Source organism: Coloeus monedula, assembly GCF_965178545.1.
Source record: "Coloeus monedula genome assembly, chromosome: 9".
NCBI lineage: Eukaryota > Metazoa > Chordata > Aves > Passeriformes > Corvidae > Coloeus > Coloeus monedula.
Window position 1 is genome coordinate 24911472 of NC_138789.1, and position 23947 is coordinate 24935418.

At 39.6% G+C, this 23947-nt stretch overlaps 1 protein-coding gene across 2 annotated transcripts in view; it reads right to left on the minus strand.

The window, feature by feature from the left end:
• Nucleotides 1–7469: 7469 nt before the first annotated feature.
• LOC309576307 (BEN domain-containing protein 5-like) overlaps nucleotides 7470–23947 on the minus strand; it is a gene marked incomplete at its 5' end in the record, with an annotated part of 561692 nt that continues 545214 nt past the window's right edge. For both annotated transcript variants that reach the window (XM_082287520.1, XM_082287521.1), the window contains 4 exons: nucleotides 7470–7668; nucleotides 11482–11695; nucleotides 16149–16297; nucleotides 22422–22797. In XM_082287520.1, the coding sequence (XP_082143646.1) occupies nucleotides 7508–7668; nucleotides 11482–11695; nucleotides 16149–16297; nucleotides 22422–22797 (900 nt within the window). In that variant the 3' untranslated portion in view covers nucleotides 7470–7507. The remainder of the gene's footprint in view (nucleotides 7669–11481; nucleotides 11696–16148; nucleotides 16298–22421; nucleotides 22798–23947) is intronic.

A 23947-nucleotide genomic window follows, 5' to 3' on the forward strand; every position in this document is an offset into this window, starting at 1 on the left:
AAAGATGGATTTCACACTTTGATGGATTTTCAAGAATGCTTGATATTCTGAACAGCGTTGCTGTGGTCCAGCCAAGGTTTCTCTTCAAGGGAGCAGCTGAACTAAGTTTTGTGATGTGTTCTGCAGGGAGCCACACCAGCTCATGTAATGGCCAGCAGCCGCCACAGCCTGCACAGCTTTAGGCACAGCTAAAAACGTCCTTACCAAGAACCACACTTAGATCATAGAACTGGAAATGGCTCTTTCTTCCCCAGTTCACCAGGTGACTGTTTTCACACAGCAGCTGGGAAAAGGAAGTAACAGAGGGCAGATTAAAGCCATAGATCAGAATAAATCTGTCAAAGTGCCCAGTGCTTTCTGCCACTCACCTGAGCACTGCCATTAGGTGGGAAACTTCCAGGCCACTGACCCTCTGCAAAAGCAGGGGAACTTCTGAGAAATGAATGTTTTTAAGAGATAGTGCTGAAAGATTTACTTATTCCATCTTACCACTTCAAGACCTTCACATAAGAGCGAAATTTTCTTTGCTACCGTCTAGGCATTTGCAGTGCAAGAAAAAAACCCAAGAAAATGCTGCTGTTTGAAGTCCCTGAATGGCAAAGTCTGCCTTACGGTGACAGCAGCACTACCAGATCTCCCAAGGAAATGCTCTGGTTCTGTGTCAGTCACCCCCAGGAATAACAAGCAGGTATTTCACTTCAGAGCCCTGCTGACGATCTGCAAGGCAGGAATCATGAAACACTCCCGTCTCATCCCTCTGAGGCAGACACAGAGGACAGACTCCCATTTGCAGAAGGAACAGCACTGAGAAAGGAAGACCAGGAAAACAGGCAGGGCTGGGCACCATCAGGAACATTATCAAGTTGTGGATTTACATGGCACAGACAGATTTACACCGAAAACCGGCACATCACATCTGTACACATACAGCTGTGTACGTGCACCAGAGAGAGGTCCTTGGCTGCAGAAGAAAATGCTGATTTTGCTACTTGTTAAAGGTTAGATTCTGGGAACATTAAGAGTAATTGGACTTTTTTAATTAATAAAACTTCTCACTGATTGAAACCTTAAATGCCAGTTAAAACTTCTTGGGATTTTGCTGTTCGGCTACTGACTTCACCTAACCTGCACATACTCTGTGGGAAAGGGGAAAAGGTCTATGTGACCCCTCCACAACCTCTTCCTTGGCTTCCTGCACCATCAGACTTAGGATACTCCTCCACATTAGGCTGGATGAGTGAATCTCAGCTACTTTGTAAATTCAGGAAAGCCACAGAATGGAAGTTTCACATATTCACCAGTGTGGCAATAAACAACCTTTGTTGGATGAGCTGCATTAGGGGACAATACCTAAAAAGAAGCCAACCCTTGAGGCTGTCCTTCCCAAGGGTGGCTCCTTGCATTGTCCTCCAAAGCAGAGATGATCCTACAACAGCACCTTCAGCCTTGTTTAACCCCAAATTCCACACACTTGATTGCTTATTCCTGTAAGGATCTACAGCAAAAAGCAGAAATGGGTCCTGGAAGATGAAAGTGCCCTTGCGAACGCAAAGAAACCAATGAGTGTCAAAGAATTTTAATATAAAGTGCAGGGAAAAAAAAGCAAAATCCTACTTTACAGAGTTTTAGTTTTTCATAAGCCAAGACTCTTAATGAAATGAAAACACAACATTAACTTGGAAGCAATGCTTTGACCCATCCACCTCCCATCCTACACATTTTGAGAATTATTCTCTAAAGATACTTCCATAAATCCTGCAGAGGCCTCTGTAAGGAAAGGTAAAACCATAGTTCATCTGGCTCACAAATCCAAAATGTCCAAATGGACTATTTTCAAGCATCAGTGGCTTAATACCCCAACTTAAACATGGAGAAAGACATCTCCCAGAACACTGATACCCAGTTAAAGCAAGAAAAACGGGAAACACATGAAAGTACATTTTTTTTTAACTAAACTACAATTCAGTAAGATTTATATAAACATTTGGGCAGACATTAAAGATATATTTGAGTATGAAAGAATGTGAAATTCCCACGGAAGCTTTTTCATCTGAGTCTCCTGCAGAAGGGGCTGGTACCAGTGTGATATGGCACTATCAAGGCACATTCCCTCTGCTGCTGTCCCAGGACATCGCTCACCAAAGGGTGTTCACAGCCAATTCTGATAATCAGCCTGTCCCGTGAAACCTGCACCCCTCTCCGCTCCAAAAGCATGAAAGCTTATGCCAACTATAAAGGATACACAAGCACCAACACACATCATTTCTTATCTTCTATTTCACAGAATTTCAGCAATTATTACACTACAGTAAAAGCTAAGTCACCCCCAGCCTACCCCTCTCTTGGGTTGTTCAGGAAATTTTCTGCAACTCTTTAATTTCAAATCACCAAAGACCAACATTCAGCATGACAGTAGGTAGCCTGATGCAATAAACATATATATCCATAAAGACTTTAGTTCCATTAAGGCTTTACTACCAATAAACAAGGAACATAAAGTTGATATTCTGCTAAATGTGGAGGAAACAATTTCCTTTGTAGGAAGAAGTTTTCTAGCCAGAAGGCAGCACAGAAAAAAATCCTTCAGGCTCAGCTTCTTCCTCCCCTCCCAGACTCACTTTCACCTTTGTTCTGATCCAGCCATAATGCAACTTCATCTGATGCCATAAGTGAGGTATTTTCCTCTTTATAGTAAACAAATGATCTCACAGCCACAGGACCATGATTTCACTGCAGGACAAGGGGGCATCTGACGCACGGAATGGAAGTTATTGTTCAAACATAAACAGGAGAAATAATTGTAAAACAAATGAACAACCACATAAATTAATTCCTTTTTGAATCACTGTTCCTGTTTTTCAAGTCCAAATGATTCTCTTTTCCTGTTTAGGAACCCTGAGGGGATGAAAAAATACCCAAGATGGTGAAATTAAAAATTAGCTATTGAGCATGAAACATGCAATGATTGCACTTCATAACACTTTTATTGCCTCGGTGTTGTATGAATCACTTCAGAGTTCCACACTGTTATGATGAAAAAAATGACACCAATAAAGTCTGAGCAATTGATGTTATGACTTCATCAATCCGAGACTAAAGGCACACACAGAATCACAAATATTTCCAAGAGTATGGAGAAAGCTGCCACCTTATTCTGAGGAAGCACAAGTTGTGTCTTTGTCTCTTTCACAAGACTGGTTATTCTTATGTCAAAAAGATGGAATATTGAAATAATCCTTAGTACAGCTCCATGTGACACAACCTTGCTTTCCCTTTCTGAAACCAGCCAGATTTGGTGTTCTGAAGAGCTATGAACACAGCTAATACACAGTGAAGCTACAGCTAATACACAATGTTCCCAGCTCACACAATTCTCACTCCTCTGAGGGTCTGCATCAAGATTGTATCATTTTAACAATGACCTGCACTTAGCTTTAATTTTTTAACAGTCTATAGATTCTGGAAGTAGGAAGTAGAATTACCTTCACAATTTCACTAAATCCCAAAAAATTCAATTTATTGCTACTTAAAACTTTCAAGAGGACAATAATCTCTGCTTAAGACAACAAAGCGGCATCACAGTAATCTCTCAGATACAACATCAAAGGTCGGGTGCAAAGAAGTGACCTCCCACAGGGAGCATGCACCTGCTTTTGACAGCCAACAACAGCTAACCAACGCAACCTTGAATTCCTACTTAAGAGTTCAACTTTGACATAACTATTTTACTATTCTAAAAAACCCCTCCCATCTCTATAAAGCATCAGGAAATCCAAATCTGTTCTGGAACAGCAGAAACTAAGAATCTTTTCCCCCCTCTAATAAATACAAGCTTTCTTTTTTGAATTGAGTGGCCAGACTTCCTGACTCAGGTATTAAAAGTCCTTGGTAGGATTCTTTCCTTTAACACAACAGCTCACATCCCTTACAAAATCACTAATAGAAAATAAAGCCCTATTTGTTAACACTAATCTTGCTTCCTTGCAAGTGTGCCAGAGGCACTTTAATATGGATCAGATCATGAATATCACAAATTACGGCAGCAATGTGTGGCAACAGAAGATCAGATTATTCATATAACAGTAATACCTCCTTCCTGCTTTGATTAAAAAAAGAGTAAACAGTCACTTCCTCTTAAATCTGTGTCTTTCTGATCCTTAGAAATCCAGGTTTACAGTATGAGGTAATTGCACAGCACAGACCTTAGAATGACGAACGAGGGGTATTACAGGGTGTAATAAAACCTACTTCATTTTCTGTCAAAACTCTCTCCTGTTTCTCATGAGGTACATGTATGAAGTTACCCTAGAGTAGGAAGAAGTTAGTAGGGACTATTTTCTATAAAGTTTCCTATGGGAGATTCACAGCAGACGCAATATGAACAAAGCAAACTATGTACAGGCAGACACGATTATGGAAGAATTAATGTACCAACAAGAACAGCCCTGCCCATAAATGCAGTGTAGGAAAATGAAATGAAACTCACAGTTAATTTATACATCAGTATTGCAACGCAGAAAAGCACACCCCATTAAAGTTCCTATTTTTCTTGGGCATTGCTGGAACACGTAACTGCAGCCTATTTCCCTCCTTCAAACATTGGGAAGCAATTGTACAACCTTGATACCGGCTCATGGGGAGGGAAATGAGTAATGACCAAATAGAAGTATAAAATGTTATTTGCACTCCCATTACCCCCTGCAGAGCCCCCAGCACGCTGCCACATAACCACAATGTGCAAAAATGGCTTATTCTTAGCAAAAACTTATTTCCAGTATCCAAAGATTTAATTCAAGTTGTAATATAATAAAGAGGTGTTCTGCCTTTAATATGTCCTATTCCTTTAACGTGACTCAACAAAGTTTCAAGTGACACATTAAATGCCACTTGTCCAGTCCAATGGACACATTTCTTAGCCCCCATTGGCACTACATTTCAAAGGGAACTGAACTTTTTTGTGCCACCGAAATGCCCGTATTGAACTCAAATAGAAACTAACCTGAGCTGATGAAATCTCCAGGAAAAAACTTATTGAAGCCTTCCAAGATACCTTGCCCAAGGACAACATTTAAATTCTTCAGCAAAATGCAGTATTAACATCTGATGGGACGAGCATGTCAAGGAGCCTTACAAAGGTGATGCTGGTTTTGCAGAAAGAATTAACACCTCTGATTTTTGGGGCCAGGCTGGAGTCCTAACTCTAATTAAATTCTAATCTGCTTTTTCCAGGTTTTATAAAATGCTGTCTCAAATAGGCTTATCTTCTAAATAGTACAGCATGATCTTCTCATTAAAGAATCTGTTACAATGGAAACACATTAGTACTAAAGCCATAAAAGACTGAGGAAATTATGGACATTCTCCCCAAAATAGTGGGTTGCTTTAGTATCACTTAAAAAGAACCCCCTGTACATTCACAAGCCTGCTTGAGAAGTGGGAACTTGCTGTTTAAATGTTTCTTCAGTGTTATCTCTATTTTGTTCTTTTTAATTAATAAAAGGATACATGCATTGACATTTTAAACACTAATTTGCTATTTAGCATCCCAAATTGGGAAGCATAAACATTTATGCACTTCATTAAACACTACCTAAGAACACTTTTGATATTAGCAGGAGACAAGGGAGGCTGTTCAAAGAAACTTCAGGGCACACATAAGACACTGATAAAAGACGCTCCTGCTCCTACTCCTGCTCCTTCCCTCCCTCACCAGGAAAGCTTGGGCTCCATCCTATGCGAAGCAGCTGTTGTGAAACGGACCCTGGAAATCAGTGGGATCTGACACACCTGTACAATCACAAATGCAGGGTTAAGGGAAGGGACAGGAATGTGGTGAAAGTGGGGTGTTCCTGTTTGGCAGCGCAGCATTAGGCTGGTGCAAGGCAACTGTGAAAGTGGACTTTAGAAAGCATAAAGAAAACACACCCTGAGTTAAGATATTATTTACATACAGGTGACGTACAGGAAGAAACAACCCGGTGTTTTTCTCATCTCTTCCAAGAGAGGCATGGCAGTTCCAGCACACTTCCTCCGCCCCCCTCCTCTTTTTTTCCACCCACCCCAGCCCTTTAAAGAATTATGGAACCATTTAGATTGGAAAAATACCTTTAAGATCATCAAGTCCAGCCATTCACCCAGCACTGCCAATTCCACCACTAAACCACATCCCCAAGTGCCACATCTACACATCATTTAAATACTTCCAGGCATGGCGAGTCCACCCCAGCTGCCTGTTCCTTTCCAAACTATCTACATTTACAGGACACTGAAAGAGGCTTCATGTCAGGGTGAACCAGTGCTACAGGATGGTCAGAAGAAATAGGATGTCTTTCAAAGCTACAGGAGACAGAATTGCAGTGGTAGAAAAGAAACAAATCCTGACACTCAGGAACAGGCAGCCTGAAAGGCAGATAATGGCATCTGTGAGCATAGAATAAATGGAAGGTTAATCAAGATCACTAATATAACAAACGCTCAAAATTCATCAACCCAGACCTCAAGTTATCTCTAAATCCTTCATGAAGAGAGACTTCAGGCTATTTTGTTTCACTTACAGACAATAAGGTATCGTTCAGATGACGAATTATTTCTAAAAACTTTGCATCGCAAGTCTAACTTCAATGTAGAAAATTATTTTTATTTGTAATTAAAATTTGTGCTAAAAGTGTCCATTGTTAAATTATGGACCCAGACAAAATGGTACTAAATTTTCTACTGTACATAATCTTGCCATAGCATGGCAATTTTAAAATTGTTTGAAAATACAAATACACTAAAAAGATAGTATTTCAAGAACAATAGTATGGACACACTGAAGAGCTTTGTACCACAACCAGAAATCTGAAGTGTCTTGGTCCCTGAAAAAGAACTGCTTTTAGATTTATTTATTAAAATGAATTATGATGATTTTACAAATTACAGCTTTGGGTTCTTTGTTGTTTATTGGTTGGTTTGGGTTTTTTTTAAACTGTGATGGTAAGAATGATCTACCTACAAGATAATTGAAAAAGAAACGTTCTTTGTGTATTTTTGATCAAATATATTGTTAGAGATCAAAACAAAGATTTATAAAAACAAACAATTGAAACTTCAGAAAAAACACTTTGTAAAATACAATAAAACCCTTTTCAATAGCAAAGTGGATTTTGTACAGTTCTTCCTTCTAAGCAGATGTTTTACTGCAGCTCAGATCCACTAACTCCAGTAAAACTCAACGTAGGGCAAATGTGTCGGTGTCCGCAGAATCACAACCTATGTACAGCCACAGGTACCAAACTGCAACTCGCTGGAGAAACCTTGGAAACTTCAGTTTTCATTGTGAGTGAACTTACAATATATCTTACATTAGTTAAAAGCAGTTTACACCATGACAGAGCTGCTCAAAAAACTCATCAGTTATAGGAAGAGAGCAACGCTTCAAGTCAGCTTCTCCCATCAGCAAAAATGCCACACAAATCAAAAAACAACACTTAGGTAAAACACTAAGACTTTATTAAAAATCCAAAATTTATTGCAAATTGTACTTTGCAATTTCCCTCCTTTCTTCATTTTTACATGATTTATTGATATCCATGATTTTTTCACAGATGTACTTGTTGACTTTGGAGAGTCTCTGTGCAATTTCAGTTTCATCCACAGTTTCTTGTGCTATTCTATCATACAAACATTCTGGGGAGAGAAAAGAAGGAAAGAGTCATTAGGATATTTTTAGAAAACAATATAGCCCTGAGTTGGGCTAACTACTCAAGAGACAGCAGTGAGTAAGCACTGTGTATATCTGTTGCAAGACAAGAGCAGCTTTCCTTGATTCACCAGCTATCTTGTTAAAGTCAAGATTTGTCACCAGGCTTGAATCAGTGGCATGACCAACTTCCAGTTATGCTGTGACTACATTAATAGGCTTCCCATACAGAAACAAGGCTAAACCCAACCTTTTACAGTGCCAGTCTTGCCTGCCTGACTCCTGCATTTGTCTGAATCTCCACAGCAGGTTTAGTCTCTTCCCAGGTGAACTGTTCTCACCAGAGCTGTGTGCACAGTCACTCCCACCTGCACCCCTTCCGGAGGGTATGGAAATGATAATGCTTAGGAAGAGAAGCAGTAACCAGCAGGAGAACACTTTAACCCATTTATTTCATTTTTTACATCTCTTCCACATTCATTAATGTCTGTGTCTTTATCAGCTGCCCTGTCCCTGGACATATTTCACTTTTACTAGCGGATTATTCAGGACAATAGCCATCTCCTTGCATGTTTGAACAATAAATACACTTTGTGAAATACACGTTATCTGGAATACAAAAAGCAAGTGATAGCACTGCAAAAGCAATGTGGGCAGTGAAAGCTGAGATAATTTTTCTTCCCAGATGGGTAGTTTGGTGCCAGAATCCTGCAGAGGTCACTGAAATCTGAAGTGGTGCAACACACACAACTCCTTAGTGACAAGAGGTTTGGGGTTTTTTGGTTTTCATGAACAGACCAATGTATTTTGTTGTGTAGCCTTCCCAGACTGGTTAAACAAACTCTGTTCTGCTCTGCCTAGTGATCTATTCCATTAGCTGTTTATTGCTTCACATACAGAAAGCCATAGAGATTATTGCTTAATTAACATGGTTTACAACATTTCTAATGCACCATATTAAAAAGTTATGAAAATTAAGTACTATGCATGCTTTGTAGTTCATTTGGAAACCTCTGAGAAGTTTTATAAAAGGTTATTTTGCATTAACAAGGTTTATAACAGTGCACATCCATCATACTTTTTATCATTTCTTTATTACATACTACACAGTGGGGATTTTAAAGAAGCTATAGAGATATCAGACACATTAAGAGCTAATGTTGTCGTTCAAAAATCTATTTTAAATAAGTTAGTCTGTGTCCACAGAATGATGAGAACATCTAAAGCAATGTGAATTTTATGTTGTAAGACATACTGAATACAAAATAAATGAAATTAACCAGCATGCAGCCTGATAGCTGAAATGCTGATCAGCAGTAAACTATGATTAGAAATACGACACCTAAGAAGAGGCACATCACTGAGAGCCTGAAGAAAGCCAATGTGTTTGCAGGACATAAGCTGGCCCTACAGCAGTGTCAGGAACACTCCCAGGCAGATACACCCAGTAAGGTGAACTCCCAATGAAAGACAGGCTGTGTTGCTCATTTAGCCACAAAGTCAAGCAAAGAATCACTTGACAGCACTCATTCAAAAGCTGTAATTTTAGAAGTCCATGGGACCCAGACAGATCCTTGCCCACAGTTTTTCCTCTCCATCTCTTCCAATTTCTGTGATGGGGGTGCAGAAATAGTAGTTTATTACTTGCATAAGGATACTGGCTTAGGGCTTCAAGGAGTACTTTGGGGGTTCTGCTCCTTTGTCTTTTGGCTCTACAGGAGCACACAGGCATCCCTTTGTACTGCTAAATACCAAAGATTCAAGTAGACCTCAAAGGCTAACCAGGAGCTTCACTACTTTTTGTGATGCCTGATCCAAATCATTTGAAAACTCCCTCATATTTCACCTATTTGTCCCCTTGCTGGTCATTGTTTTGTTTTGCTTTCCTTTCTCCATCACGGGGCAAGACCTGCTAACACTGACGCAAATGCAAAGGACATGACAACATGGAAAATCATGGTTATGAGCTATGCTGTCCCACTGCTATGGGCAGCCTGACACCTGCAACACTGGCCATGCAGTTTAACTGGTTCAAGAGGAGACTGTACAGGCTGGAGTCTAACAAAAGGGAGTCAGAGACAAGGTGAAAGAAACACTAAAAAGAGGAACATGGAAAACCAGGGCATGTAACAGTGGAATTCAAATGAGGGTTGAGGCTGGAAGCGGAAGTATGACAGAAAACACAGAAAAATGAGGCAATAGGGAAGGGCTGAATTGCTGTTGAGTGTAAAGGTATGGAAGAGAAGAAAGGGAAGGGCCCCATCTGCCTCTCACCATGTACCTGTTGGAGCAGACGTCCAAACTCACTGTAGTCAAAACAAGGGGAATTTGAAGAAAGCTGTCATCTAAATGGCTCAAGCAACACAGAATAGCCCTGACAGAAGTAGAAGAGGAAATTCTCACAGAAGCAACCTCGCCAGCAGTGCTGAGGAGCAAGAGCCTCCAGGAGGGAAACTGGAAACCACTTTGCAATGGGCCAGTGGAAAATAACCCGTTTGCTGCGTGCTTGTAAGCGCACACCAGGGCAACCAATTCTGCTTCCTATTTGGAGCTGACAAGGGGAGCCACCGCCACAGAGTGGATTCCTTATGTGGCCAGTACATCATTACTCAGCTACATGTGTAAGGATTGTACCAAAGGCCCCAGACAGAACTAGAAAATCAGCATGGAACAGCTTCCACATCCACATATAACCTTGAAGCAGATTAGTAAAAAAAACCCACGTCTTTTACTCATTTCTTATAAACTAAGAAAGATGACAGTACGGAGATAAGTTTCCAACTTTTCCCCACACAACACAGACACAGACACACACACACACTCAGAGGAATCGTATTTCTTACTCCAAACATGGTACTTTCATGGCAGATTACAACACCTCTTAGTGAGTTCACAGTTAAGAGCAACTAAGAACAGGAAATGCAGAATAATGAAGCTCTACCAAATGGGGAGATTTCTTTCAACCCTACTACAATTTAGTATGGACACAAAACCTAAAAATCCAATTTCAGTATGTATTCCATGAGGAACCAACTCAGTTCTGACTTAAAAAGAAGCCTGAAATACCAAGAGAGACAGAAATGATGCAACACAGGTATGATGATACAAAGGGACTGAAATTCACCATTCAGTTTAAATAAAGGGGAAGGCCTTCTCTCTCTCAAAGTACTACACACATGGACTCAGGCTTGCAGTTACTGAAAGTGTCATTGCAATTTTCCCTACCAGATGAGGTCAGCGATTTACACCTCCTGTCCAAATTCCAAATCAAGTGCAACAATTAATTTTTACTATTTCCATTTTCTCCACTTAAAAGGGTAAAACTATTCTTTCTTGCCTTTGAAGGTATGCATATTTTTATAGTCACAGCTATAATGGTTTCTGTGCCTCATGCCAGAGCTGATTATGTTCTGGATGAAAGAATGTGGAAAAGCTACTCTCAGTCTTGTTTAAAGGAATATATGCACTTTAAAAAAATCATTATGTTTAGAAATGAATTCTAGAACAACATGTTGTTCTCCAGGCTCAGAGTCCTACCCTGCAAGTGGTCTAAAGTGATCATCTTCTCAAACCTTACTGAAGTCAATGTACAACTCTTCAGCTGTGGAGGCCTGCACTGTGCACAGCTATTGCAATGTGTTTTACTGTTCCTGGGTACGTATGCACTTCACAATGCAATAGCAATCTGAATTACAGTTTTTAATCAGTTAATTTTAAATGAGCTGAAAAGAAGCATCTTTCAACTCGGTGATTAATGGTTAAACTCCAAAGCAGGAAGCAAAAGTTTTCAAATAACCTACCTCTGACAATGCTTAATTTGTGAGGTGAGAGAGGTGGCTTGGGAACGGCATCTTTCTTTTTTTTGGTTGCAACTCCTGTGACACTTCTGTTCTTGAGAACATCTGTTCCCCAAATCATAACCGCTAGATTTTTTGTATACTTTGAATCTCCTTGTGTTACTTGCAGCTGGTGCCATTTCTCCTCATCTACCCAAATTCCACTGCCAAGATGGACCTAGAAGGTAGTAATAATAACAACTTATCTATGGTATGTAGCACACAACAGTATCCAAGTGCTGTAGGAACATTAATATTAGGAACTAAAATAACAGTAATTAGGGCTGAACAAATCCATTTTGCCTAACTCTGAAAGTTCTCCAACTTTGTGGGTCAGGGAGTTCAAGTCAACCTCAATATATATTTCCTTTTAGTAATCTCTACTTTTCCCCCCCACATAACCTCTCTCCTGAAAGACTGTGGTCAGGAACAGAGATTGAAGAAGGAAACGGTGAACACATCCAATATTATAAATTTATGCACAGCATATAAACCAAGCAGTTGCACCAGCCTAATTCAGGAGCAAGATGAAACGCTTCCCCTTGGCTAAAACAGACTTTACCCAAAGCATATTCCGGAGGCAGTAGAGAGGGAATTACTCCCTAAGTTGTATTCTGTACCTGTTGGCAAAACCCAGCCTGATTATTTGAAGGAACTGGAAGGGGAGAAAGGATTTTGAGAGCTCCAATTTCAATATAAGTCAAGAGAGTTTGGAAGCTTTGTAAAACTTCCAATTCTAACACAAAGTGTGTCTATCATGTACAATCAACGTACCACATGAATACTGCTTTGTGGTTAGGCAGTGACCCATTGCAGCAACATCATAAACCTTCCATTATCCAAGCAATGGGAAGTCGAGGTATTTCACTGAAGTAGTAAAGCAGGATAATATGGGTACTGGGAAATGCAGTGTGAAGCCATTGGAGTCTCCAAAAGGAAGATGCTCAAGTCTAGTTTTGCTTATTAGTCTTGACTGTGCTGGCTTGTCTCCCACAGGGCTACCCCTATGTCTCCACCCCAAGATTCCCAGTGCTCCAGTCTTAAGCCAAATGCAGGACAAGAATCCAAGCACCATCCTAAGGCTGCCACTACGTGTTTGAGCTGATCACCCTCACACTCAGGACACCTTCAAGCAACAGCAAGGACGTAACTCTACAAGTAACCAGCACAACTCTGACACCAGAGCAACCAGAATGCACACGCTGGCCCTGTGCCCTGCATGGAACCACGAATACTTTGTACCCTGTATGTCTGTGCTCCAGTTCCTGGAGTACAGTGCAGACTCCTGAACTACCTCTGCACACAGCAAGCTTTGTTCACATGGTGATGAACTTCATTCAGTGGGACACACACTTTCTCATCATCATAACAAGCTAAGGTGTGACCTGCACCTCCCAACTGCTGATCAGAGCTCACTGCACTTACCTTCAGACCTTCAGACAATCTGGACAAGCGCAACATACCAAGCAGATCTATCAGTCGGATTGCTACATATCCAAATTTTACCTTTGATTAGATCTGGTCCAATGGGGGGGTCTTTCTGTAACATTAACACTTACAAAAAACTTTCTGCCTCCTTATGGTTAAAAAAAAATCCCATCAACAAAATCCCATGGCAAAACTGCATCAGAAGGCTCTGTTTGCCTAAACTGTTGTGCCCTTAGTTTTCTGTGGTTTTACTCATTTCATCTGGCTTTACATAAACTCTCCCATACAAATCTGAGCAGTATCATGGAAGTCCCATTAAATGCAATGAAAATTGGACAAAGCTACTGTAAAATTTTATATACCCATAATTTTACTGCCTGTATTCAACTGAATACCATTTTTCCTTTAAAGGGAAACCTGCTTTAATTATTAACGAGGACTATAACCTCAAGAAATTTTTTATTACAACGGCATCCTTCAAAAGCAACTAGATGTTTAAAAACTTAAATAGAGTAATATGAATGGTTTGGCTACAAGCTATGTTATAAAAAAAAATTAAAACTCCACCTTCCTTAAGGCATAAAACCATACAGCAAGCTGCCTCTCCTGCAGAATCTTCTACACTAAAGGGATTCTAAGAAGCTTTTCACAAGTCTGCATGGACAGAAATTAAACTAGTAATAACCACAATACAAACACTCCTTTTTTTCCCCTTTTTCTCTGTTGTTGAGCCTCTTCATAAATGATTTTTAAAAAGGCACGCTCTTTTGGTGCTTTCTACATATTTTGTAAAGCAATTTCAATCAGGAGTGAGCAGTCTGTACTCAGGAACTCATCACAGTACATTTTTAAATTCAGTTATTTCTGGTTAGATCTTGGTAAAGTTTTCAGGGAAAATGTCTGAAAGTTACCTAGAAAATCACTAAGATTAGGAATGTTGTGACATATCAAATTTTGGGTGTCTGTATTACATCAGTTGTAGAGACAGTTGTATTTGATCAAAAATCTGATTCCCCTCTGCCAAAATTAGGGTTTGCCTTTGCCAAAGACTATTTAGTCTCTTAAGATACTACATCATTCATTAGCTTGAAGTTACTCAAAAGAAAAAAACAGGTTACAGGAAGTATTTTTAATATTTATGCTTCAGACAGATCATCTCTTCTTTTAACATGCTCCATTTATTAAAAAAGCAATTGCTGGTATGAAACACCTATGGCAACAGCAACTATGTGACAGACAGCCACAGCCACAGCAATCTTACGTCTCCCTTTTTCTATTTCTAGCGCTGTTATGGTGCAGAATTCAATCTGCCCGTGTCTCAGTTTACCTCTCTACAACAGGCCCGGCACTGTTTCCTATCAGTCCCAAAGCTCTGGGAAGCTCACTGTACTCCACACTCAGAAGACATTCCCTTCTTGCTGGAAGAGCTGCCCCATGAGCCAGACTCTTGTCTTGATGAAATCAATGGGAAATTTACTCCCAATTTCAGCAACTGCGGGATCAACCTTCAAGCACAATGCAGCAGAGACAGCAGCGAATTCAAAGCAACGCTCAGCAGCGTGGCTGTGCTAACATCTGCAGTAGATCTAAAACGTGGCTCAGAAGATGAACTCTGGGGTTTTTTTCTTTTTTTTCCCCCTCTTCTTTCTTTTCTTTAAATGAATGCCATAGGCTCTTTTTCAGTAACTCGGTTTTCCCTCTGGAGGGAAGAGATTTATCTGCTTTGAAAGAATCCTACTAAGATCAAATCTGGTGCCACAAAGGGTAAGATTTGTAAAAAAAAGTATTTCAACTACTCTAGTGGTGCATATCAATAAAGGAATACTGAAATAAAGCGACAAATAAGGAAAACTGAAGAAAACTACCCTCCAACACTCCAAATACATTGTTAGTTCACATTTCTGGCATCTGAGCTGGCTGTAGCCCCAGTAAATAGGCCAACCAAGAACCAAAATTACAAAAAGAAAATTAAAGAGATACTAATATCTGTAAAGACAGAGAAAACTTCAGCAAAAGAAGTGCCAAGAAGCTGACAGATGAAAAAAGGGTACAGGAAAAGCTGCATACAAATACTAAAGGATGTGCCCTATCCCACAGACCTTAAGTGGAAGAGAAGGAGGTAAAGGAAACTCACGCAGTAATACACCTGAAGTTTTCATTGCACAAATATACACAAAATAATCAAGCAAATGACATCTTTAAATATATTAGGCAAGAAAAGCTATCTGAACCAAATACCTGTCACTGTCAAGATTCTACTATTTTTCATGTACATTCTGTCCTCAACGATTATGTTGAATTCATCTTCAAGAAGGACAGACATTGTGCAGTCAATCTTTTAACACAAATCTGAGAATGCAGTTTCATGCTATTCCATCAGTAACTCCACTGTATGGCAAAGCTGGAATGGATGTTTCCTCCCTAAGGTTTCTCAGATTAGAGTACCAAATGCATATATACACCAAGAAACAGGATCTGCACAGGCAGTTCTGAAGGACTTATAGTTTTGTATAAAGAAACATCACAGTTATTTAATGATAATGGAAACAGCTGTAAAAGCAGGCCTAGGTAGATGAGCAGTTAATGTGTTAAACATGCTGAAACCTGAAAAGCTCTCAGTCAGGTTCTGGCAAACTAGAGCTAGATGGTGTTTCACCAGCTTCACAAAAGTCTCTGGAAAGTAGCACTACATCAGCTCAATTCAGTGGCAATGCTCCTACCAGCACCAAGGGAGCCCATTTTCACTCCAGGGTTCGTAACTACCTCCTGCACTCCACTTCAAACCAAACATGAGGGCTTCTCTGCAACACGACTACAGCACATTATAAAAATTAAAAACCTTTCAAGAAAAAGTATTTTGGTTAAGTAGACTCATGTAACTTTATAGTGAGGGCTACCGACTTTGGTCAATATTTGGTGTATTTATGGATGTCACTAACTGAAGACTATGTCAATCTGCCTGTGCATGCGTATTTAATAAATTCCTCATGTTGCACAGCATTCAATGCTCCCACCACTGAAGATATTTTTCTATGCTCTTCATACCTGTGTAACTTCACAATTCTCCTCAGCATAACAGCACACCTTCATGAAAACTGAGGAAGCTTGGATAAGCTGCTACCATGCAAAATCATGAAAATTCCACAAGAACATCACCTGATGGACATTTACACATTATTCATGCTATATTTAACATAAAATACCTTTCCATTCTCGAGAATATACTTGTCCATTACTGGAACAGGGGCAGGGTAGTACGTTGATGTATTTGCTTCCTCATTGAAGGTCTTCTGTACCTCAGGTTCAGGCTCAATTGATTCAGGTTTTACTTTTTCAACCTCAATGGCAGGTCCTAGACAGTTAAGAAAAGAGAGCTGTCTGCTATCCCAGAGAACATGAAATCAATCCCTTCATGACCCATGATTAGCATAAAATAACACATTAGCCATGCTCATTTTAAAGTTAGAAGTAATCTAAACCAAAATCCTACTTCTGAACATCAATACGTAACAGCAGGATAAGTATTCCTGCCTTATAAACATTAAAATGTTTAATTTTAATTTAAGTGTTTAATTTTATTCTTAAGGCATAAGGACAATTATAGATATGGGTAAGATTTCTCCAATGCACACTAAGGAAATTATGTTAAAATGACACTGAAATTATAAACCAAAAGCAACAATAGTAATTCTTCAAATAAGAATTGCTATATAGTTGCATAGGAATCTGCATAATTTACTGTGATAATTACATAAATTATCCACACAGAATTACAAATTTTATAGAAATCTGAAATCTCTTTAGATATAATAGAGGTGTATAAAAATAGTGAGGATCTGCAGAAATGCTATGAAGGAAACAGGCTACTTATGCTAAAGTGTCATGCACAGAAAGAATATCAAAGGTTAAAAAAACCCACATAAATTAGAACTTTGATTGTCCAATCCATCCAACACTGATTTTTATTTTTAATGTAATCAACAAAAATTATGCACAGATTAAACAATGGAATACTACTAAGCATATGTTTGAGACTTCAAAGGAAGATAATTATTTTGTCAGTCATCAACTTTTCTTTTCCAGATCCAAGTTATAAAGTGTTCCTAAAAAGACAGAAGAACAAACTAAAAATGATTTGTGAACTGGATTTCATGACTCCATTCATTGCAGGGGTTCCACCAGAAGTCTAGGCTATGGCCCCAAGCCTATCAGTGCCCTGTGATGTCTGGCTCTAGGATCCCAAGAAGCTCCAGCAGGCACTGAAGTTTCATGCAGGGCCGGTGGCTCAACAGCACAGCAAGGTTGCCAGCTTAGACTCTGGACACCATGGAAATACCCCATGTCCAGAACCCTAAGGATAAACTCACCCACTTGTCAGTGCTAGATTGCACCAGGCTGGTGCTAAGAGCACTGCACCACTGTGCAGCCCAACCCTGACATCTTCAGCCAGTGACAATTCAATCATCAGGTCACCCTTCAGCTCCCTGCTCAGTGTTTGTGCACACAGACCCAGCCTTGAATTGATCCAACTCTGCAAGTCACGCTGGCACCACAACTCAGGTCTTAGTCACACATCTTAAATAGTTCCTGTGCATTCATCCCTCCCACTTTGTGTGGTTTCATTTAGAGATTATTATACAGCGATAGCAGTGCTTCCTCCGTTGTCAGCATTTGACATTTATCCTATAGCTTACTCCACACCTACATAGCCGGCTAAATGTTCTCAGCTGGCTGCCACTCCACGCTCAGCAACGACTGAAAGTTGTCTTGGCAACTCAGACAATCCTACACTGCAGTGCCACCAACAAGAGGGTCTTAAGAGCCAGCCCCAATGCAAGCAGAATGCAAACAGAGAAATCACAAAAACATCCTATTTGCATTATAATTTCATAGTGATCTTAGTAAGCACCTCTAGTACCATGAATATACAACAGTAAAGCCAAGACAAACTAAACTTCCTAAGCTTGAGACTGTAAAGCTGATTCAGACTGGGAGAAGATCCAGACCAGTTAAAAACCCAAAGCCTGCCCACAGCATGGGCACACCTGAACAAGCAGCTGCAGGGGTGTAATTGCCAGTGTGACCTTAGGAAGTCATCTCTGAAGCTGTTACTTTAAGAAAACATCCTTCAACAAAGGGCTATTTTCTTACACTTTGAAAGTCACTTCGAGGAAGACACCTAAGTATAACCACCTTCTTCCTAGCAGGAAACGTTTATTTCAGTTTAAACACTTTTGCTAGTCCCTATTTAGAAGTCTTTTACTGTTTTTAGTCATATATTGACACAGCTGGAATTTGGTTTCCAGGACTTTCCCAAGAAAAAAGCTGATTAAAGTCCACAGAAACCACAGCTCTCACAGGCCAGAATACCTCTGCTGCAATTCATGCTTTCCCACTTGCTTAGAAGTCACCAAAAGAAAGCCTTTAAAATGTCTTTTTTATATCCTGATTTTTGATTCCCAAACAGAAACCTGTCTCTAACCAGGCAGGCTCTACAGCCACTTCCACCAACCACTAAACTCTGTGTTTCCAACCCCACATGCTGTGAATTGCACATGCAACCTGCACTCCTGCCTGCCTGCTAACGAGAGCTGTGTGCCCCATGCACCACACTCCAAGTTCCCCCTCTCTGCAGCTCTGGTGCTCTGCATCTTATTTTAAAGATGATGAATGGGATATATAAAAATATATACCTCTATCTAAAGGCTTAACAATGACAGCACTTACGCAATAAGGATCAGTGAAAAAAAAAATAGGCGATTTTCAGAATGCAAGAAGGAAACAAATGTTTTATTGCAAAAGCTTTCTCCTTCTGACTGAAGTTTTTTCATAATATCCGAAAGGCTAGCAAGTTCAGATCAGGACGAAGAGGTAGAAGGCTTCCCTTCGCCATCCCTTTTCCTCAAAAATGCGTCTTAGACTACATGCTACTCCAAAAATTACTAAGAAAGTTAAAATAAATTGATTGGTAAAGTGGTCAGCATACATTTGTAAGCAGCAAGTTTTTCTACATGGTCTACCAGAATTTGAAAGAAAACAACACAAGTCTGACAATGACAAGTGGTAATATCGGTACTTTCTGTACTTGACAGAAACCTTGGGCCTTTAAATTTTTTTTTTAACATCAAAAAGCCAAACAAATCTAGAAAAGCTGAAAAGCAGTAATTCTTGACATGTGGTAAGACACAAATCCCATTTCATTCTCCCTACTCTGGTGTCAGTCCCAAGACACTATAAACTGGATCACTGAAATTGAACTGGGATTAAAAATAAAACCTTGGGGGTCTGTGTGCACGTGCTGATGAATCAATGTTTCTGAAGGAATGTGAATATACTCCCTGACTTTGGAGCAACACTAATTCTCAGCAATGTAACATGAAAATGAAGAAATTATCAGGGAGCTAAAAACACCCAAGCATTATCCCTATACAACTTCAGTACTGCTGACCATATTTCCAGCCACAGGAAACTGCACAGATCTTGCCCGGCAGACAATTATTTTTTTAAGAAGTTACTGAAATTCTTCTTTTGCAATCCAAGGGCTATATAAAGTCCCCAGAGGGGAGAGTCAGTTATTAATTCTTTAAATCATCCTACCCTCTACTGATAAAAAGAGGGCCAATTAGTGTTTTCAGGTGCAACAAAACAAACTGTAAAGCCCTACAATTGCTGGGCTTCCAGTTCCCCAAGTGGGCAAGCAAGAGGCTGCACACTTTATTCCAGGAGCTCAAGAGGGACATCGTAACCTTTTCCACAACAATCATCACATTTTTCCACAGCTCTGGTCCCTAGAGCCCTGGTGAAATGCTTGCCTCCTCTGGGAAGGGATCTGCTGGGAAATAACATACTAAAATCATCAAGAAGATATTAAGCATTTCTCCATGGATCAGTACTGATTTCACTATTGTCATCTGCCAAAGCTGCCTCCAAGGCTCTTTTGTGACAAAGAGCAATTCGGTGTCACCATGAGGAAGAAGAACCTCCTCACTCCTGCCACAAGAGTGGCTGCAGTGTAGCAGCAGAGCTGAAGGCCTGAGTCTCAAGTAGAATCCATTGACTTCCAGCTCTTCACTGAATTCAACACACTGATGGGAAATTAGGAGACTGACTACTTGACTGCACGTTAGCTCAAGAGGCTGTTCTATATCTGATCTGCAAGTTTAAAATGGCAACAGGCACTCATTTCCCACAGCTGCAATTCATCAGCACAAACCAGCTGTCATCTCATGCAAAGAAATCACAAGTCTCTAAGGTGAAACAGAAATGCAATTAGTTTGCATTAAGTCCAGCCTGCTAGAAGTGCAGTGTAACATAAATTACATGTAATTTGAAACTCTAGGTTTAAGAGATCACTGCAACTGCAGATGAATTCAGGATGTAATTTATTTTCAGAACAATTTCCAGAGATTATTCACATACCCAAACATACCTCATTTATAGCTGGAAAAGTAAGGAAGACTAAAAAAGTCTTTTCAGATCTATTCTTGATTAAAAGTAGCACTTTTTCATACTGTCATCAGACTCTCTAATTTATAACATGCTGAAGATGTCTCCCTTGCTAATTATTCCTAAGTTTTGTATTGATCTTTTTAGAACATGGTTGTTTCTCTGCTGTGAATGAGACTACAAGGAAAAGCAACAGAGTAAGCAACAGTTAATACACTGAGTCTTGGGAAATACAAACCCTGTGAAGGACACAGCCAGCACAGCCAAATTCTACCTTTGTTACCAACAAATGTTCCTTACAAGTAATAATAAGGGATTTTTTTTTTTTTTTTGGAAGTGTCCTATAGCTGATATTTTTTCAGGTATGTGATTAAATTTCAAGAACTTGTCTTCAATGTAATTGGGATCTGTTTTCAGTTGTCAGACTGATACAATGAAAATTCACGTCCATATTTAGAGTCAGTATTTTTTTCCAGGGCTTCTTTTCCTCTTTTTTTTTTTTCATTTTTTTCCTAAGGTTTCTTTTTTTGGCTCAAGTAAAAAACACATCTTCTTTTTCTTAAAGAAACAAGACAGAATGCAGTAGCTGTCTTCATTTCACTGCTGGTCTCACCACTCCAATTGCTGTCAAGTCTACAAACTAAATTGGTACTTTACACTGTTCAGCCCCATTGCCTACCAACATCTGGCTCGTGCTCCATTCCCATAAATTCCAGCTAACTACTTGCAGATGAAGAAACATCTTTCCATCCAAGGAAAATTTTAGAAAGCTCAGTGGAATCTCCTGCCAACCACATCGTGTTTTCCAGGCTGTGGCAACCTTGCCTATTTAGTTTTATTTAGAAAGTTAACTAGAATGTTTATGGTAAGTAACGACATTTTAATTATGCACAGTGTAACAGTGATGAGCATTCACAATCAGACACTCCGTTTAGGTTGTGGGACACTCCAAGAACCTGGCTCCAAGGGTGTGGGCACACCTTAACACATGCTACAGCACAGGCACATGCTCTCCCAGGTCCAGCTCTGTACGTGAGGGTAACTCAGACCCACATGCAAATTGCATGCACTCGTTCCAGTCCAGGAGAAGAGCCAATATCCAATTGACATGCAAAAATTAAGTTTCCAGATACACAAAGGCAGACGTAAGAATGGCATGCTAAGGGTTGGATGCACAGATTTCAACCAAGTTTCAGTCACCGAGCAAATCTTCAACACACCAGTACCACATTCTAATAGCAAATAAATGTAATCTGTCAAATTTCTGAAGGTATTCCAAAGGTACCATCTTCAATAAAAAGGATGAACTTTTTATTTTGTCTTTTTTCCCATTTATTCCAACATAATGCTTAAATAATTGTTATAAACCCAAACAAAGGAGCAATTGACCCAAGATATTTAAAACTGAAATCCAAATTACACAAACCTGCATTTTGTAACAAGCGTTGATAAACGGGACACTAATATAAAGTTTTTTTAATTACGCTTTAACAATCCATTGTTTTTCAAATAGCATGGCTGTTTAAAGCCACTGCTAGAAGTTCAGGAATATATCACATTCTAATAAGCTACTAGTGGGAAGAGGAGTCAGAAAATGGAAGGTAACATAGTCACATAACAATAAACAAAATCCCTAACTGCAAAGGATAAATTAGTTTTAGCCCAACTATTTGTTCCAGCGCCTTTTCTTTTTTTTTTTTTTTAACTGTAACATATTGGTATATTTTGCAGATGATGCTTTATTAACTTTTTCAGCATATATTGGAAGGTCAGAGACTCTTTATAATACAGCTGCTTAAAATGGAACTCTGATTCAGCCATACCAGCACAAAGACCTCTAGTTTTTAAAGAAAACCCCAGACGTACATAGCATACAAATTCGACACGTATTGTACAGCCACGGCAGAAAACCCTTTTAACATTCAATGTCCAGTTTAACAACCACCGTTATTCTTCAAATATGTCTCCATTACTATTGATCACACTTGCAAAATGCATTCAAACTAGTCCCACTTAAGTCCGGCACTTACCACTACCTAGTCTTAGGAGCAGTACATCCTGGAGCCTCCTGTTCAAGTCTCTGAGCTCTTTCATTTCTGACACGAGTGCCCCATACTCCTTTAGCTTCTTTGCCTGTTGCACAAGCTGTCTCCGTGTTCTCTCAAGCTCCTGTTGAATGTGTCTCATTTCTTCTTGTTGCTGCTGGTAACTCCTCAGCAATTCCTCATAGAGAATCCGAGGAACTACAGCATCGTCCATATTGTTCATGCCTTCTGTAGTCTCCATAAAAGCCTCCTCAGGGCTGGAAGTATTACTGAGACTCATCCCGTTCTGTTTTTCAAGGCGAGCAACAACTGCTTCAATGCTTTTGTGTGTACCTTCACTTTGTTTCCTCCCATCTTGTCTCTGCACGTTACAATAAAAAATAAATAAATTAGGAGAGCAGCAAGACAAAATAAAATCAAAATTCTACAGTCTTGGGAACTGTTAATATTCTTGTTTTCCAAAAAACCGAGACAAAGACAGTCTGCAAAAATATTTTGCCTAGCAGATTCTTATGGATATAATATACATCATAACTAACATGCAGTTGTAACTCAGCTAAATGCATGTACAAACTTCTGAGGCAGTTAAGGGCCTTCCTGCATTCATGCAACACTTACAAAGCAGTGTACATGGGTCACCTGATTCCGTATCATTAATTTCTTTTTTAAAAAGTGGATCTAAATCTCTTTTTCTTTAAAGTTTACCCTTAACATTCAGATTTCTGACAGCAATTGATTTTCTGATAAACAAGAGAAAGAACCAACTGTGTGCTCCATTTATCACCTGTGACGACATCACAGGTGAAAGCACCACAGGCACAAAGCTGTTCTGTGAACTGAGGGCTTGTCCTTCCCACACTTTGGGAGACAAAACCTTCTCTGACTCCCTACAGCATGTTCACGCAACTGCCTGATGCAAGTGACTAACGCTATCAGCAAACACTGAAAGGGATTTGAAAACACTGAAGCTGGAGACAGAATGTATCATCCAGCCTCATCTTCCTTATCAACTGATTCCTTCTATATTAGTGCTGCATTGCAGAGGCTTCAGGTCCTGGGAACTCTCAGTGGAATTTTACCTTCAGTCATCCGCACAAACCCTACAAATTAAATCACACCACTTTCCTGGGGCCTGGATAGTGGGATTGATATGTGACAGTACAGGTAAAGTCACTAAGTTTTACTGGCAAAATATCAAAAGGCATTTGAATTTCCAAGCAACTCCAAGGAAAGCAAATGCACCTCACAGATTAGAAGTGAGAAGCTGACACTATCAAATCCCCATACCACGATATCCATGAGTAATGTGGCAGAAAACAAAATTATTTGATGTTACACCTGCGGCATTCATGTTCTAAAAAAATTTTAACAATTAAAAAAACAGTTGGCCCACCACAAGGAAATGTACTAATATCACTCCTGCAGCTGCAAAACACATGAAGCCATGGAGCAATATCTTACTCTGAAGGTTGGCAGACTTTTAAAGAAATAATTTTATATCAAAAAATAAA